At 41.9% G+C, this 19,765-nt stretch overlaps 1 protein-coding gene across 3 annotated transcripts in view; it reads left to right on the forward strand.

Moving 5' to 3' along the window:
• The window catches only part of LOC122924804 (von Willebrand factor A domain-containing protein 5A-like), a 212,276-nt gene that overhangs the window by 99,056 nt on the left and 93,455 nt on the right, over positions 1–19,765 (forward strand). For 2 of the 3 annotated variants that reach the window (XM_044276245.1, XM_044276246.1), the window contains exons 13-15: positions 10,663–10,766; positions 11,779–11,999; positions 14,801–14,896. In XM_044276245.1, the coding sequence (XP_044132180.1) occupies positions 10,663–10,766; positions 11,779–11,999; positions 14,801–14,896 (421 nt within the window). Of the gene's footprint in view, positions 1–10,662; positions 10,767–11,778; positions 12,000–14,800; positions 14,897–19,765 lie in introns of those variants that run through there. The other variant, XM_044276247.1, reaches the window with a different exon arrangement.

A 19,765-nucleotide genomic window follows, 5' to 3' on the forward strand; every position in this document is an offset into this window, starting at 1 on the left:
ATGTAACTTTAACCTTTCTAAACTTATATCAATGAGGAGGGATACTTCTTTGACACTCTAAAGTAATCTTTCCCAGACTTAGTGGGACCATCATGATTTTCCCAGACTTTAGAATTTATGGGTTTGATAAGAAATAAAATGGGCTTTACACTCGCACCGTGGGTATGTATAATCTAACTGTCCAAGCTATTGAGTAATGACGCCTGGAATAACATTAGCTTTTCTAAGAAACTTCCATTAGCAGATAACCTTAGTGCTTTCTATACCTCCTAAGACTATATCCACTCAGTGAGATACACACGGCATAAAGTATACCTTAATACTTGGTTAAACTATATATCAATATTGCATATTATAAATGAATTATTTATATGTTCATACTAAAAAGCTAAATAAATCCACACATGAATATATATAATACTTATGAATATATGAATAGACATTACACACCAGATATGTCTTAAAGATATAAATTCTTATCTTGTCATGGCTTAGCCATGACACAAACATTGTTCCCTTCAGACAGACATGTCTGGAGAAGCCAGTATACTCCCTATAGATAAACCCATATCTTTTAGCAATAGCTTTTAAAATACAATGTTCTCTATATTTACTATGACTCTTATATAAACTGAACTTGCCATGAACTCATCTTGGCCTCTTCAGCCACATAACAGAACTTTGGTTTAAGCTGATTTCACTCTTAAAGGCAATGAACATTCATTTTGGCTGTAATATCATCAGATAATACTGTACACTTATGAAAATGCACTACAAATCCCCCTTCATTAAAATATATTCCATTGCTATAAATGCGAATGTATTGGAAAGTCCAAAACGGCTTCTCATAAGTATTCTTCAATGCGTAGACTTGGTTTATAGTGTTCCAACCAGAGCTTGGCTAAAGTCCTTCTGGAGAACCTTATCCATCGCTTAACTTGGATGGTCAAGATACTCAACCATCCCATAGATCCTGCATAACAGAATATAAGTCAGATAAATGTTTGTATTGATCCTCCATCTCTGCATGAATATTTAGTAGGTTCCTTTTCAATGAACCAATTTCAAGCTCTAATGTTTCAATAGAGATGGAATTGGCAACTGTTGCACCGGTAGCAATAACAGCGCCCACTATGCCAAAGATTATGGCGGCTACGATTGCAGAAATGAATTGCTTTGGTTTGTAGAAAATTGTTCTGTGGTCAGGGTCTTTCTCGCATGTTCCAGGATCTGCGTAATCCGTTCTTGGTAAAATCTGATGTGCGTCTGATACCAGGATTGGATCTCCAGCGACAAGATCTCGGACACGTTGAATTGTCTCTCGACGAAGATGCGTGGATCCAGGCTGATGTAGATCTTCTGGGATAGAATCCTCTTGTTCATCAGTATGAACGCTGCGGTGTCCTGCAGCATGATTCCGGATGAAGGACCTGGCACAGCAATCGGCTCGGCTTGGAGCTCCTTCCCCAAGATTAGGATGACATAGACAATAGCAATAATCTGTGATGGCATCTTGCGCCTATAAAATGCATACATCTTTCACTTTTTATCCTGCAAGAAAAGAGTTAATGCTATCATACCTTCGATTGGCATAGGTTATTTTCTTGAACAGAGCAAGTTCTTTGTTTTAGAGGTAAGTTAAGAGATGTTTAGTTACGGAGGAAACACACGGAAGGATGGGTTAGTTAGCATGTTTGTTCATATGATACCAATCCTGGTTTCTGTCTATAGCTGGAACCTTGATATCTCTTCACCTCTCTTCATCCAACTCCTTCTATCTCGCGAAGTTGTGAGTTAGGATGACAAACACGGAGTTGGTAATGTGCACCCATTTTTATACAATTTCATCCCCCTTAGGGATTTTTATTTTGTAGACCACTGGTCCACTGTTGACAAACTTGTCTATGATGACATAAGGTCCTTTCCAGGAAGGTAAGAACTTTCTTTCCTTCACTTGATCCCTAGCAAAGTTATAGAGATAAACCTGATCAGAAATGTGATACTCCTTCTGAGTAGTCTTCAGATCGTAGTACGTTTTAGCATTCACTGCGGCTTTCTCTATATTCTTCTAGGCAAACGCAAATGCATGCTGAAGGTGCTTGCGTCGATTTTCTACATATTGATGAGATGTTGTATCATTTATTAAATTGTGGTCTGTCGTCCGGTAGAGTAAATGCTGGGGTAACACCATCTTCCTGCCTGTGATCATTTCGAAGGGAGAAAGTTTAGTTGCCGTGCTTGGGGTGGCTCTGATGGCCATAAGAACCAAAGGCAACTTGATCCCAGTCCTTACCGGATTTATTGACAAACTTTTTTTAAATGTTCACAATGGATTGGTTGTAGCGTTCCACTCCACCACTAGAGGCTGGCCGATAAGCTATATGCAGCTTCCTTTTTACCCCCAGTATCTCCCACATTTTTGTCATCACCTCACTAGTGAAAAAATATACACGATCGGACTCGATGCGTTGGGGAAGACCAAACCTGAAAAATATGTGGTTAATGAGAATAGATGCACATATGCTTGAACTGCATGTTTTACAAGGCAAACATTCCACCCATTTTGTGAACAAGCAAGTCACGGTTAACATGTATCTGTTGAATTTTGATGAGGTTGTTACTGGTCCAATAAAGTCAATTTGGATGTCCGACCATGGCATGGACATCCCCCTTTTCATCAGTGGCACCCAATGAGTGGGTGCCTGTGGCTGGAATTGAGGGCAGATTAGACATCCTTGACAATATGTGCAACATATGTGGCCAATAAGCGTAGTCCCATAATTATTTGTACGTTAACTTCTCACCACGGTGACCAGCTGTTGGGGCATCATGGGCATGTTGTAACATCAAACTTCGGTATGTTGCGGGTACTACCCATTGCGTGATACCATTCCTTGGGGTCCTAATCAAAAACCCATCCTGTAACGAGAATTGGGACTTACCCTTCATCAAAATCCGTAACTCCTCTTTGCCATTGAAGTCTTCCGTATTTATGGGACAATTCTGTGGATCTTCAATGTGTTTATAAAAGGTACCAATAACTGGATCCCCCTTTTGGCTTGCAATGAGATCCTCACTAGGTGAATCTTGGCTCCATTGCAACACATTGGCTTCAGTTCCCTTTTGGGCCTGACTTCTTGTTGTTGCATCCACTTGGACAGTTCCCATGAGGTCATCAACGTCCAAGACTTCTCCATTAATGGCTGCTTGTTTAGTGAGGGAATCTGCCAAATCATTCCCCTCCTTATCCATACCTGGATATTTTCAGTGACCTCTTATGAGGTCATCCACGTCCAAAACTTCTCCATTGATGGCTGCTTGTTTATCGGGCTAGATCATTTCCTTCATTATCCATACCTGGGTATTTTGAATGACCCCTTACCTTTTTCCAGTAAATGGTAAGACTGTGGGTAATAACCATCTCGTCGATCTTACAAAACATCCTACCATGCTTGACTGGCTTGTTATTGTTTCTCATCATGTTGGCTCTTTTCCATCCGGGGAAATACTCCACAAAACTATTACGAATATAATCAGAATCTGTGATTATGGCAAATTCTTTAATATCATATTTGATAGACATTGGTACAGCTTTGTACACAGCGATAAGTTCTGCGACCTGGCTACTTTTGGGACCGATTTTGTATCCGAGGGACATATCCGGGAATATATTATTCCATACAATTCCGACACCTGCAACCAGTGTACTTTCAGTTCCTATATCCGTATGGAAAGAACAGCCATCTACATATACACACGTTAATGTTTTGCAGTACTCCTCTTTATAAGATTTATATGGAGATGAAGATTGCTCTTCCAGGAAATTATTTTCTGGTGACTAACCTTTATGTTCCGCCTTGGAACAATCATGAAGTTCAGCTAATCCTTGAGCAACTGGGTTCTTATTATTTTGTTTATACCTGACCTTCAACGGCCATCCCATTAAGGACATTGTCCAGGCGGTTATCCTGCTGTTTGACAGATTTCCATCCTTGATCCTACCACTTTGCAAATATTGTAGTGGTTGATGTGCAGTTTCCACAATTATCTTTTCGCCTTGAATAAAGCTCCTGAAATATTGCAAAGCCCACACTGTTGACAATAATGCTTTCTCACAATTATTGAATTTTACCTCAACCGGTGATAAGGATTTGTTGGCATAGGCGATGATCTTGTTCAGGTTTTCCTTTTTCTGGAAAAGGACTGCACTCACACTTTTGTCAGTGAAACCTGTTTCCACAAAGAAAGGTTTTCCACCCTCTGGATAGGCAAAGCATGGGGCCTGGACAAGCTTGGCCTTTAGCTCATTCACAGCTTGCTCCTGATGCTCACTCCATTGCCATTTTACTCCTTTCTTCAGCAACTGCAAAAGAGGTTTTGTAATTTCGGCATAATTTTCTATGAACTTACGTGAATAGTTCATCATACCCAGGAATGATCTCAACTCCTTGAGATTTGTAGGTGACCTGGTGTTGATCACTGCCACCACCTTCTTCTTCTGTGGGTTGATTCCATCAGCAGTGATTTTGTGACCTAGGAAATTAACCTTGGAACAACACCATTGAGCCTTCTGCAAAGAAAGTTTCACACCAGCTATTCTCAGTTGGGTTAATACATACCTCAGTCCTGCAATGTGTTCCTCAAAAGTCTTGCTTTTGATTAGGATGTCATCCACATAGGATAAGGTACCTTGTTCAGTGGCATAAGGCATTGGAAATTCATGGGCCGCATTTATGTACCCGAAGGGTAGTCGGGTCCAAGCATATTGTTGCTTTCCAAATGTGAAGGCCAGTTTGTACTGATCCCTCTCGTCCACTTTAATCATCCAATATCCTTGCGCACAATCAAGGGCAGTGAAAATTTTGGATCCTTGTATTTGTGCCAAACACTAGTCAATGTATAGCACGGGCCACCCGGACATGTATACACATTTGTTTTATTGCCTTAGGTCCGAGCAGAGACTAAATTGACAGTTGGGTTTGAGCACTCAAAGTATAGGATGTTTGAACGAGCTATGTACCGGATGGATGATGCCCCTCCTCTCCAGGTTTTTAACAATTTCCTATGGTGACTTTTAAGCGCCAGCGGAGGTCGGTATTGTTTGACAAAGACAGGGGGTGCATCGAGATCTGTCTGGATTCTTGCAACATGTAGGTCTGTTTCTCCACAGTCATAAGAATCCTTGGAAAAAATGTCCTGGAATTCTGTGAAGAGCTCCTGTCACGGCGGACGTGCACTCAGACTCACAGATAAACCACCAACCAGGCTCTAGGCGAGAGACAGGGGAAGGGTCACCTCCTAGCTAATCCCTGACCTCTCTTCCTGCACTGCTCAGCCCACGTGCAGACCTTGGTGGTAGGTATGATGTGTCTCCGTGCCTGTGCTGAAACACCCTAAATTCCCTGAGATGGTGAAGAGGGGAAATAGGAGCAGCCTGCTCGCACAGAACCTGGATGGGAGAGATGACACAAAATAACCAAACTAGAAACCACACTTATCTTTCTGAGCTGGAACAGACAACCTTTCTTCCTAGCTTCCAAGACCAAAGTGATTCCTATAATCCGCTCAGAGCACTGGGATGGTGTGCCATTAAAAGTAATGACCCCACCCAGTGCACCTGATGAGAGGCAGATCCAGCACGGCTCCAAAACAAAACACTAAACTCGTGCTGCTATTCTGGCCGACCTCCGCACATCGTCAGAGCGGGGCATGACAGCTCCTTTAGCTGTTGACGCTCTGACTCATTGGAGCATGAGTCAGCTATAGATATTTGCTCTTCCACCCGTTCCTGAAATTCTGGAAAGATTTCAGGTTGACTTAACTCGTAAGCTTCTTCAAGCTCACTAGTTAAATCATTTTGGGTGTAGCGTACTTTATCCTTTACTTGTTGGCATGACTCGTATTCCTTTTCATCGATCTCATGTTTGAAAACCAATGATGATTCTTCAATGTGGCATGTACCTTCTTTAGAACTGAAAGGATAAACAGAGTGGATATTGAATAACCCATCAGGTGTTGAGGAAAAACACTGTTCCACTACCTGTTCTTCTGTTAGGTATTCATCAGGTATTCATCAAGTCCAATTATATTATTCTGGAATCCAAAAGTATAGTATTCCGAATCCATAGCTAGACCAATTACGGTGTTCTTTTGCAGGGATATGCTATGGGGAGCCATGTTATGGATTATCATGTGCAATGGATCCTGATGGATGTTTATTATAGGAGTGGGTTTTACCTTCAGACCCAGTTGCTGTATCCGGTTGGACAAACAGATCAAAGCATCTGCGTTCTTCAAATTCTGTCCTTTCTTCCCTTGAATGGGAAGAAGAAATGGTGTGCATCCTTCAGGGATTTTAACCTCATCAGCAACCATAATTCTCAGGGCATAGGGCATCTATTGTCCCCATCTTATGCCTTGCTCGACATCCTGGAACCCCGGTAATCTGGACCATAGATTATTATTGACCAGATCAATTTGCACAGCAAATTGGTGTAGAAGGTTGTTACCTATATACATCTGATGCCATGGTTCATTCAACACGACGAAAACATGTTCTGTAGTCTTACTTCCTATGGAGATAGACAAAAGACATCTTGCAACCACTTTATGACACTGGGAATCTTCATCCAGATCATGAACCCAGTGGTCCTGTGGAAAGGAACTTTTCATCATTTTAGGATTGGTGACCTGTTTTAAGAGTCCTAGGCTTATGTAGCTGGCTTTGGATTTCAGATCCAACTTGGCATTGTAACAGTCACGTACACACACACACAGGGGGGAGGATAGTGACCACTGCGCTCCACCCTCACCCCTGGCCCTGCCTACTTGCCTCACGAGTCCTGATGACAGGGGACAACTGGACGGAAGTCCCAAACTTAGGATACGTGCGGGAAGGACAGACAAGACAAATAACGGATAGTGAACGGACCGGGTCAAAACCAAGAGGACAACGCAGTACAGAGGGATAAGCAAAGAAAGGTCAGGAGAAGCCAGGGTCATAAATACCAGGAGAGTTGAGAAGTACCAAAGGAGTCTGCAAAGAATAGTCAGGTGGAAGCCGAGGTCAATATACCAGGAAGGATGCGCAGTACAGGAGGAGCAGGCAAAGGATCATCAGGGAACAGGATCAGGAAAGTACACAGGTATCCAACAACTGCCAGGAACCTAAAATAACAGGCAACCTGTGGCCAGCAGGCTACCTGTATTTATAGTGGAGAGTGAGGGTCATGTGACGTGGCCAGCGTCACATGACCGACAGACCGACCAGTCGAGCACCGAGTGATCAGCTCGGCGCTTAAAGCAGACCTAGGAGCAGGGAGCCTTCCAGTTAGCAAAGCCGCCCTGGGAACGAGGTCAAACACAGATACTCGCTCCCGAAGCTAAGCAGCAGGTATGCAGCTGATGGGAGACTGAGTGTGCCTTCGGCACCCCGTTACAGGCATATTTCACCCAGGCTATATAGTTCAACTGTATGGGAATAAATAAATTGTCATTGACCTTTTCAATCCGTACCATGGATTAAGTATACTTGGCCAGGTCTGAGACTTTGTGATTTCCCCCTTCAAGAGAAATAGTCAATACATCCTCATCCAAGGTTACCTTTTCGATTCTGTCCTTCTGGATAGTAATGATCTGAGCGGCACCGTTGACAGCTTTCTTGGGCTTACCATTTTTCAGGATCGTGACATCCGGCGTTTGATTGTTCCTAAAATGAACTTTAACAGAGTTAGGTCTCTCTTCAATCACACGACAACCACGTTGGGTTTGTGCATTGCAAGAGTATTCATAGACAATGGGTGCCTTCACCTGAATCCAAACTGCTTCATTAATGAAGTCTATTATAGAACTCAACCTTTTCAGAAGGTCAATTCCTATGATCAGCCGATCATATGGAAGGTCCACAATCAGTGTGGGGTGTCTAATTGTCTTCTTGCCAATTTTAAATTTCAACCATACTGTACCTTTTACCTGCAAAGCGTCTCCACCTACACTTATCAAAGAGCCATCGAAGAATTTCAATCTTGGCCTCTTCCCTGTTAAATCCAGAACCTGTTGGAAATAACTATATGATAAGATTGTGGCCTGTGATCCTGTATCAATTAAACCCCTGATCGGCCTGATATGTTCATCTTGAAGATAAGAATCCACAAAATATCGACCTTCAACCTGAAATAAATCACACAAGAAATTAGAATGATTACTCATATGACTTTTTCGGAGGGTTTGCCCTTTCTGCAGCGTCGCAACCTCTTTTGAATCCTTCACATTCCTGCTGCACGGAGCAGGAGTAGTAGCCCCCACCTTTGGGGAAAACTGGACTATGTCACAGTTTATAGACGGTTCACAGCCTGACGTTAATACGATCACTTGTTGGAAAAGACACAGGATTGCAGGAATCGACATGATTAGCCTGCAACATATTAGACACCTCCTCCCTGGCCATAATTTTAGGGTCAGGAACGCTGCAAGGCAAAATAGGATTAGAAATCATTTTGGATTCTTCCTCAACCACCTTGATAAACTTGTGTTGGCCTGGGCTCTGACACTGCCCTGTCTGCTTTATGGGGCTGAGCTGGGACTGGGAGTTGCCCCTAAAAAAGGTTCAGGTTGTTTTCCTGCGGACCCCTGGGACAACTTACTTATGATGTCACTCAGCTTGGCCATTTGTTCTGACAACTGATCAAGCCGATCATTTGATTTGCGCACATTTTGGTCCTGTGGCCCGCCCTGGTTATTGGTGGGTGACCTACTTCTAGGTGAAGTAGAGGGTTCAGGTCTACCTTCCCTCTGTTGTCTGGGCCTGTTATTCCAGCGCCTTTATCCCTGGGTACCCCTATTGTAATAAGGACGGTAGTTATACCTCCCAGCACAAGAATTATCCCCCTCTGACCCATTGAGGTTTTGGGGTTTTATCTGTTTGGGTCCTACCTGTTGTCGTTGGGCTTGTTGTATAGGTCCTGTAGATTGAGGGTACTTACATGACTGTGTTTCAAATCCCAAGCTAGGGTTTACCTTAGCTTCAGCTACATTTTGCACTGGGAACTTTTTGAACCTCCTCTCGCCTGTAGCATGGCACTCTGATATTATACAGTGAGGGGGCATCCGTCACCAAGGGAGCTTCAATATCAAGATCTCTAGCTAGGCTAAGTTTGATCTGGGTTGGCATTGCATCATAAAACAACTGCTTAAACTCTTCAGATTCCCAATTTGGGGATCTATATGCTATCTGATGGTCGATTTTCCCAGACTCTTGAATTAATGGGTTTGATAAGAAATACAATGGGCCTTACACTCACACCGTGGGTTTGTATAATCTAACTGTCCAAGCTATTGAGTAACGACGCCTGGAATAACATTAGCTTTTCTGAGAAACTTCCATTAGCAGAAAACCTTAGTGCTTTCTATACCTCTTAAGACTATATCCACTCAGTGAGATACCCACGGCATAAAGTATACCTTAATACTTGGTTATACTATATATCAACATTGCATATTATAAATGAATTATTGATATGTTCATACTAAAAATCGAAATAAATGCACACATGAATATATATATAATACTTATGAATATATGAATAGACATTACACACCAGATGTGTCTTAAGGAGATACATTCTTATCTTGTCATGACTTAGCCATGACAAAGACATTGTTCCCTTCAGGCAGACATGTCTGGAGAAGCCAGTATGCTCCCTATAGATAAACCCATATCTTTTAGCAATAACTTTTAAAATACAATGTTCTCTATATTCACTATGACTCTTTTATAAACTGAACTTGCCATGAACTCATCTTGGCCTCTTTGGCCACATAACAGAACCTTGGTTCAAGCTGATTTCACTCTTAAAGGCAATGAGCATTCATTTTGGCTATAATATCATCAAATAATACTGTACACTTATGAAAATGCACTACGCCACTCATAAAATTTGTAATAGCTAGCGGCAAAATAAGGCCCCTTGCAGACGAGCGTATCCAGATGCGTTCAGTGAAAACTGCGCAATTTCTCAAAGCCATTCAGTTTTTTTTTCGATCTCATTCAGTTCAGTTTTTATTGCGCGGGTGCAATGCATTTTACTGCGTTTTGCACGCGCGTGATAAAAAAGTGAATGTTAACAAACAACATCTCTTAGCAACCATCAGTGAAAATCGTATCCGCACTTGCTTGCGGATGGAATGCGATTTTTTATGCAGCCCCATGAACTTCTATGGGGCCAGCTTTGCGGGGAAATCGCAGAATATAGAACATGCTGCAATTTTCACGCAACGCAAAAGTGATGCGTGAAAACTACCGCTCATGTACACAGACCCATTTAAATCAATGGGTCCGGATTCCGTGCGGGCGCAATGCGTTTGCATCACGCATTGCACCCGTTTGGATTTCTCGCTCGTGTGAAAGGGGCCTAAGTATATACATAACCATTTGCCAATCACGTCTTTTGAGTGAATCCACTCATGACACAAGAAGTGCTTATTTTAGGCAAAATGCCTTTGGTAGGGGTAAGTCTATGCTCATTTCATAATAGAAGCCTCCTCTGTGCACCTTTTATTGGTTGAGTATATAGAAAGTATTCAGACCCCTCAACCATTTGACCATGTACATGTACTGTGTAACACCATTGATGAGTCATTTAAGCTTACTTTTGCACTTTTTAGGCGGAGACTAAAGCGGAGGGTGAGGTTTGCCTGCAGTACAACTTTAAGGATGAGCTTTTGAAGAACACCATTCGCTTCCCTCTTAAAGTGGAGAAAGCTGAAAGGTAATTCAAAATGGAAACCTTTTAGAGGCATTCCGTTTTGACCCGTGAGAATAGAGCTCTATGGGCAAGCATAACGGAACCGTCTGGACAGGCAGTGGATACGCACCTCTACATAACTTAGGTACATTCAGTGCAAGGGGTATTAAGACCGGTGTCTAAAACACCAGTTTTAATAAATAACCCTTATTGTTTTTTTGTTTTTTTTAAATGTCCATTTATTACACCAGATCTCTGCTTCTTCGTATAAATATATGCAGTATATATGTATGTGTGTGTACTTTTTCAGACATTTTGTTATACTTTGCTTCATGAATTACCTAACTTGTTTTGAAAGCTTGTTATGTTAAATTGGTTATAGTTTATTAGACATTAAAGGGGTTTTCTGGGAGGTTTATACTGATGACCTATCCTCTAGAAAGGTCATCAGTATCTGATTGGTGGGGGTCGGACATCATCCGATGATCAGCAGTTTGAGAAGGCACAGTCGCTCGCAGTAGTGCCATGGCCTTCTCTCAGCTCATGAACCACAGCACCGTACATTGTATAGCGGCTGTGCTTGGTATCGCAGGTCAGCCTCATTTACTTCTATGGGGCTGAGCTGCACCTAGGCCGATGAACGTAGAGTCACCTGGCCTAGGCAAAGCCGGAATAGGCCACGGTGTTACTGCGAGCACCACTGCCCTTTCAAAAAGCTGATCGGCGGGAGTCCCAGTTGTCAGACCTCTACTGATCAGATACTGATGGCCTGAGGATAGTCATTAGTATAAAACACCAGTAAAACCCCTTTAAAAGGTATGATATCTGTTATGCCTGTTATGATTATTTTCTTTCTCTTAATATGATCAATAAAACATGTTTACAGTACCAGATTTTTTCTTCTGATTTAACTTCTTATCAAATTGCTTTTTGATCTTGAGCATGGATTCTTCTTGAAACCACTGTACACAATGACCACACTGACAGCAAACCAATCATAGATCTACCCATCTACTAAATCCCATTCTTTTCTCAGACCCACTATCCATAGACTGGCAGCCAAGTCTCTGATCTCTGAGCTGGAATGTGGAAAGGACTCTAGATCCGAGGATGGGAAGAAGAGGATCCTGGAGGTCAGTCTACAGTCTGGAGTCATCTCCTCGCTTACTGCCTTTGTTGCTGTTAATAAGGACACCAAGACTCCAGTGGAAGGTCCTCCAGTACAAAGAGACATCCCTGCTCCAGGTTTTATGCATGGTAAAAATACCAAGTATATGCTCATATACAAGTACTAGCCATATTAGTACCCGTATAGTATAACCATTCATATCAACCTACATATTGTACAGGTCCTTCTAAAAAAATTAGCATATTGTGATAAAGTTCATTATTTTCTGTAATGTACTGATAAACATTAGACTTTCATACATTTTAGATTCATTACACACAACTGAAGTAGTTCAAGCCTTTTATTGTTTTAATATTGATGATTTTGGCATACAGCTCATGAAAACACAAAATTCCTATCTCAAAAAAATTTGCATATCATGAAAAGGTTCTCTAAACAAGCTATTAACCTAATCATCTGAATCAACTAATTAACTCTAAACACCTGCAAAAGATTCCTGAGGCTTTTAAAAACTCCCAGCATGGTTCATTACTCAAAACCGCAATCATGGGTAAGACTGCCGACCTGACTGCTGTCCAGAAGGCCATCATTGACACCCTCAAGCAAGAGGGTAAGACACAGAAAGAAATTTCTGAACGAATAGGCTGTTCCCAGAGTGCTGTATCAAGGCACCTCAGTGGGAAGTCTTACGGCTACACAGCTGTTCACTCCCAATCCCTTGAGTTCCCTTCGCATTGTGCGTGTGGAAATGCTCTTACTTTTACTATAGCCCTGAGTTATACATTTAAGTGATCACCGATCATGATCATTCAGGATTTTTTTCCCGCCACATTTCTTCCTTGAATACGATGGGTCCCCACTATCCTTCCAGTTTTTAATAATGCGTTGGACAGTTCTTAACCCAATTTTCGTAGTTTCTGCAATCTCCTTAGATGTTTTCTCTGCTTGATGCATGCCAATGATTTGACCCTTCTCAAACAGACTAACATCTTTTCCACGACCACGAGATGTGTCTTTCGACATGGTTGTTTAAGAAATGCGAAGCAAGTCATGGCACCAGTTGGGGTTAAATAACTTATTGCCAGCTGAAAGATAATCGTCCATGCAGTAATTATCCAATAGGAGGCTCATAACTATTTGCTTAGTTAAATCCAGGTGGCGACTTTTTTTTGGGACAGGCAGTGTAATAGTACTGGTCATATCAGTGCTCATATAATAGAACTGGTCATATCAGTGCTCATATAATAGAACTGGTCATATCAGTGCTCATATAATAGAACTGGTCATATCAGTGCTCATATAATAGAACTGGCCATATCAGTGCTCATATAATAGAACTGGTCATATCAGTGCTCATATAATAGAACTGGCCATATCAGTGCTCATATAATAGAACTGGTCATATCAGTGCTCATATAATAGAACTGGCCATATCAGTGCTCATATAGAACTGGTCATATCAGTGCTCATATAGAACTGGTCATATCAGTGCTCATATAATTGTGCTGGTCATATCAGAGCTCATATAATAGAACTGGTCATATCAGTGCTCATATAATAGAACTGTGCAGTGTCCATATAGTAGTGCCTGTCGTAAACCTTATCATTTTACATCACTAACCATATCGGCAGCACCCTTTTAAGGGTGCCTGCACACGGTGTGGATTACACGCAGTTGTTTAGCCCAGTGAAAATCGACCTACTGAAATTTGCAGCTTGTCAATTGTTGTGGATTTTACCCTTTCCAATGGAAATCGCATAAAACACATCAAAACCGTGATAAATAGTGTGGATTTATGTACTTTTTTTTGGTGCAGATTTCTTGCAGCTTTTCTGCACACAAATGTGCACCGTGTGAAGGCAGCATATCACTGCCTACCCCAATAACCTGAGTCCTTTCTAATAGATGTCATTATCAACATAAGTAAAGGCTTCAGAGATCTTTGAGCATTTGATCCTTTGGTTAAATGGGCTGATGCACGACACAAAGCTTTGGACACTTTCACTCAGTCACAATAAAGATTTTACAGTAAATACCTGGATGCTCTTGAGAAGGAGTTTTGGATGTTGCTGAAGAAGATCTGCTCTCTTCAATAATTCCTTGTCTCACAGTGGAAGTTTGAGAAGAGGTTATCTAGAATTGAGGGGTTACACTAAGAAGAGTAAATAATGAGAATACATGCACACATTGCCCCCTGCACAGAGAAGACCACCATAGACCTGGTTTGGGTCTCAAAATATGGGTCTTATAAGCCATTTTCATGGCCAACTTCTGTTAGGGCTTCTTACAATTTGCAGGCCAACATTAAGAGTTATCACATTATTATTAACAAGGATTGTGTTGTCTCAAATGCCATTACCGTCTCCAATCATTTTGACTGTCTTGTCTGGGTATGACCTAGCTGCCATCCTGCATCATGGGGGCAGCAACAGATGTCACACCATGAAACCCTTTCTAGTACAGCAAGATTATGTGAAAACCTTTTGATTATTAGTTTCCTCTAAACAGGGATCTTCTCAGACTTCCTGTGAAATTTGGCTTTGTATTCTGACATTATTAAAGGTCCTTTTGCATGGACTGATATTATAAGCAATTATCTGGAATGATCAAGCAATTATCAGGAAAGAATGGATCATCAGGGAGATGAGAGCGGCAATTACATACAGCAATCACTTCCACTGTATGAGGACTAGCGATCACTACTGCAATTGCTTGTCCCTATACAAATTTATTCATTCTAGGTAGCAGATCCCTGTCTACATGGGGCGATCTACTGAGACTATCACCCAATGAATGAGCATCTCTACACAGAGCAATTATCAGCAATGAGCATTTCTACAAATACTAATCACCATTTATCTGTCCATGTGAAATGACATAACAATCATGTTTTTATTAAATGTTGTTTTCCTTCATTTATTTCCCCAGGTGTGATGTATCACTCATTTGGCTCGTCAATGCCACTAATGGGTAGTGGTGGACCATTACTTATGGGGTATCGTAGTATAACTCAGCGAAGAGCGAGTGAGTAGTGTTACTTCTTTGAACTTTTTGGGCATGAAAGTTACTTCTGTGCCTTCTAGAATGACCCGTCCACATGACATGTATATATCGTTTATCATTGGTATAGCATCGTGGTGCTCAACAGAGGGATAAGGCATTGAGTGCTACATCTGCAAATCATTATCAAGATGCTGTAGCTTGTTTTTCCCTTAGCAGCATGTCTGAGAATATAAATATATATATATATATATATATATATATATACATATACAGTACAGACCAAAAGTTTGGACACACCTTCTCATTCAAAGAGTTTTCTTTATTTTCATGACTATGAAGGCATCAAAACTATAAATTAACACATGTGGAATTATATACATAACAAATAAGTGTGAAACAACTGAAAATATGTCATATTCTAGGTTCTTCAAAGTAGCCACCTTTTGCTTTGATTACTGCTTTGCACACTTGGCATTCTCTTGATGAGCTTCAAAAGGTAGTCCCCTGAAATGGTCTTCTAACAGTCTTGAAGGAGTTCCCAGAGATGCTTAGCACTTGTTGGCCCTTTTGCCTTCACTCTGCGGTCCAGCTCACCCCAAACCATCTCGATTGGGTTCAGGTCCGGTGACTGTGGAGGTCAGGTCATCTGGCGCAGCACCCCATCATTCTCCTTCATGGTCAATAGCCCTTACTTAAAAGTTTTCCCAATTTTTCGGCAAACTGACTGACCTTCATTTCTTAAAGTAATGATGGCCACTCGTTTTTCTTTGTTTAGCTGCTTTTTTCTTGCATAATTCAAATTCTAACAGTCTATTCAGTAGGACTATCAGCTGTGTATCCACCTGACTTCTCCACAATGTAACTGATGGTCCCAACCCCATTTATAAGGCAAGAAATCCCACTTATTAAACCTTATATTCACCTGTGAAGTGAAAACCATTTCAGGTGACTACCTCTTGAAGCTCATCAAGAGAATGCCAAGAGTGTGCAAAGCAGTAATCAAAGCAAAAGGTGGCTACTTTAAAGAACCTAGAATATGACATATTTTCAGTTGTTTCACACTCTGTTATGTATATAATTCCACATGTGTTAATTCATAGTTTTGATACCTTCAGTGTGAATGTACAATTTTCATAGTCATGAAAATAAAGAAAACTTTGAATAAGAAGGTGTGTCCAAACTTTTGGTCTGTACGAAATATATATAAATATATATATATATATATATATATATATATAGAACAAAAAATGACACAGCAGCACTAGTCCAATAGCACGGATGCAAAATCCTCCCAGCCGCAGGCTCAACGGCTAATAGATAGAAGCTCAAAAAACAATCTAAGGAGACCCGCGTTGCCTTACTCAATAAACAGAGTATAATGTGAAGTACACTGAATTAAAACTCCAAGGAGTGTGTCACTGCTGGTCTATAGTAGGGAGTAAATTGCCTAAACCCTAGAAGAAGTGAATCAAATCAAAGAACAACGTAATAAATAGACCGCGCTGACTATACAGTGCAAAATAATAGCTAATAGTTAATATCTTAATATGTAGCACATTAGATGATATCCGCTACTGTGTCCACCGTTACTGATTAAAGTAATGTCCGCAGTCAGTGCAAGTTGGTTAATCTAATAAATTATCAACTTGTATAGATCAAGAATGTATATGTTTATATAGTCACTTGCCTGTAATGGGCTGACTTTCGGAATCCTTCCTAATCTTCCTGGTGCTTGTACTGGAGGGTAGCTATGACAGCTCGATCTTCAGGTTTCCTCTACAAGCGCGCGCGGTCCCGGTCGGTGACTCGTGTGCGCGAGGGAAACCCAGGCTGGTGATCCACGAGGACGCTGCTTCCGTGTGACGTCACACTAGGGATGGATGCCTTCTCGGACCAAAACACTTCCAACGCGTTTCGAAATTACCGAATTTCTTCATCAGGGATGAGTATTGGTTGTTCTCTCTACAAGTAAATAGGCGTCCGTCTCCATGGTCACCAGTTAACCAGTCACTATCCAAGTCACAGTGTACCGGCACGTACCATGTCCTCTGTTTTTACCATTAGTGTGGGTTAAAGGCTTCTAATGACCAAATGTCCGAGGAAATGTTTTATAATGCATAAGATGGTGTACTATATTATAAATCAAAATGAAATTTAAGAAATTATAAGTTGTATTATCCTGATAGTTGTTATAATGGATTATTATATGCATTTTCAATGGTTTTGTGATCGTGGATTCTAGGGGAAAGCAAACAATTCAATCTCTTGATTGAGTCCCACTGGTGCAAGGGTGTTCAAATTAAAAATCCACTTGGTTTCATTTCTGGACATTGCTCTGATATAATCTCCACCTCGTTGGTCAGGTTTAGGGTCCATTCACACGTCCGTTGTTTCTTTCCTGATCTTTTCCGTTTTTTGCGGAACAGATCTGGACCAGATCTGTACCCATTCATTTTCAATGGGCCCTGAAAAAAAAATCTGACATTGTGCTGTCCGATTTTTTTAGGACCCATTGAAAATGAATGGGTCCAGATCTGTTCCGCAAAAAACGGAACAGATCAGGAATAAAACAACGGACGTGTGAATGGACCCTAAATGTGTTCTAACGCTCCGAACATAGATCCTCTAAAAATCTCTCCATGTTTTTCAGCAAAATGTCGAGATAATGGGTGACCGTCAAATTTTTTCTTTATATTGGCCATATGTTCTTTTATCCTGGTTTGTAAAGTCCTTTTTGTTCTGCCCACATATAATTTTGCACATGGACATTTGATAAAGTAGATCACCCCACTGGAGTGACAGGTGAGGTGACACTCTATCTCGAATGTCCTCTGCGCACCCTCTATGGTTTTTATTGGTTTGGTCTGACTCGTTATGTGGCAGGCTTTACAAATTTTGCATGGAAAGAAACCAGAATTAAAGTTATAAGTTATTGTTTTGGTGTTCTCAATATTAGATATTGTTTCTGTGTTTTTCTTTTTAGTTGTTGTTTTGACAGACGGGGCTATTATATTCCCCAAGTTTTTGGCCTTCTGACTATATATACATATACTTTCTTGATCTATTCAAGTTGATCATTTATTAGATTAACCAACTTGCACTGACTGCGGACATTACTTTAATCAGTAACGGTGGACACAGTAGCGGATATCATCTAATGTGCTACATATTAAGATATTAACTATTAGCTATTATTTTACACTGTATAGTCAGCGCGGTCTATTTATTATGTTGTTCTTTGGCTAATAGATAGATATATGTTCAAAAGATGAGGCAGCACTCCAGAGGTAAAGTGAAAAACGATGGACCCTTTATTGACCCCTCTGCAACGTTTCAACCGCTCAATGCAGTCTTTATCAAGCATCATTGCAGAGGGGTCAATAAAGGGTCTCTCTCTCTTTCTCTCTCTCTCTCTCTCTCTCTCTCTCTCTCTCGGAAAAGGGAGCTGTCCACCTCCTAAGACTTCCCTCAACAGGCCCTAGTCTCCTAGCTGTATTGTATGAGCCCTCTTCAAAGGTAAGGGGACTCATACCCACGTGCCTAGAAGTCTAAGTATCCCTGCATTGCCCCACAGCTGGTGACAGGGCAGAGAACACCTGTTCACCCAGGACACAGATGAACAGGCGTCTCCAGAGGCCCGGTAGCTGGCAGGGTGCAAGACTGTAAACAGTACGGCAGGTAAATAGCACAACAACACCACAAATGCTATCAACTCTTACCTGCCGCAGCCGAGATGGAAGGACGGCACCAACGACAACCCGGACCTCCCTGCGGCTACAAGAAACATGGAAGGTTCCAGGCTGGGAAGCACACAGTCTTGCATATAGCTTAAACCCCTCCAGTGAAACATACACACACCAAAAGTGACACGTCAAGCAGCCATGCTGGTAATAACACCACAAATACCAGACATGGCACACAACACTAGACGTATAACAAAACCAGAGAGGAAGGGTATAAGAAACAGACACAAATAATAACAACTAAGGGTGGCTCACACAGCATGACACATTCAGCCAGGGAGCAGAGCTCCAACACAGACTGACAACAAGCAAACTCAAAACTGACCTCAGGCTCCACCACACCAACATATAAGGAGGCCTGAGGTCACACCCACCACACTCCAACAGACACACGCAGTGTCTCACACACACAGAAAGGGAGTTAACCCTTCCAACACCAGGGAAGAAAAAACACCACTTAAAGGGGAAGTGTACACAACACATATAACACCCCGTGCACACCTATAGGAGAGGTTGCCAGGTGCAACCGCATGCCTACTGCAGCAAGCTGCCTAGCACCGCTCAGGCTGCTCTGCTGCCACATACCCAATGTTGCCAGCGGCAACCACAGGTGAGGCAACATACTATAGCCCTCACCTGTGATTCAACACAACACCAAGACCGCAGGCAACTGCATGCGGCCACAAGAGTCACGACTATGACCAAGGGTCATGACACATATACTGAGGACCCCCCCCACATCTCCCCTCATATACTGAGCACCCCCCAGCACCTCCCCTCATATACTGAGCACCCTCCCCCAGCATCTCCCCTCATATACAGAGCACCCCCTCAGCATCTCCCCTCATATACTGAGCACCCCCCAGCATCTCCCCTCATATACTGAGCACCCCCCCCAGCATCTCCCCTCATATACTGAGCACCCCCACCAGCATCTCCCCTCATATACTAAGCACCCCCCCAGCATCCCCCCTCATATATTGAGCACCCCTCAGCATCTCCCCTCATATACTGAGCACCCCCAGCATCTCCCCTCATGTACTGAGCACCCCCCAGCATCTCCCCTTATATATTGAGTACCCCCCAGCATCTTCCCTCATATATTGAGCACCCCCAGCATCTCCCCTCATATATTGAGCACCCCCCA

The sequence above is a fragment of the Bufo gargarizans genome, chromosome 1 (assembly GCF_014858855.1).
Source record: "Bufo gargarizans isolate SCDJY-AF-19 chromosome 1, ASM1485885v1, whole genome shotgun sequence".
Classification (NCBI taxonomy): domain Eukaryota; kingdom Metazoa; phylum Chordata; class Amphibia; order Anura; family Bufonidae; genus Bufo; species Bufo gargarizans.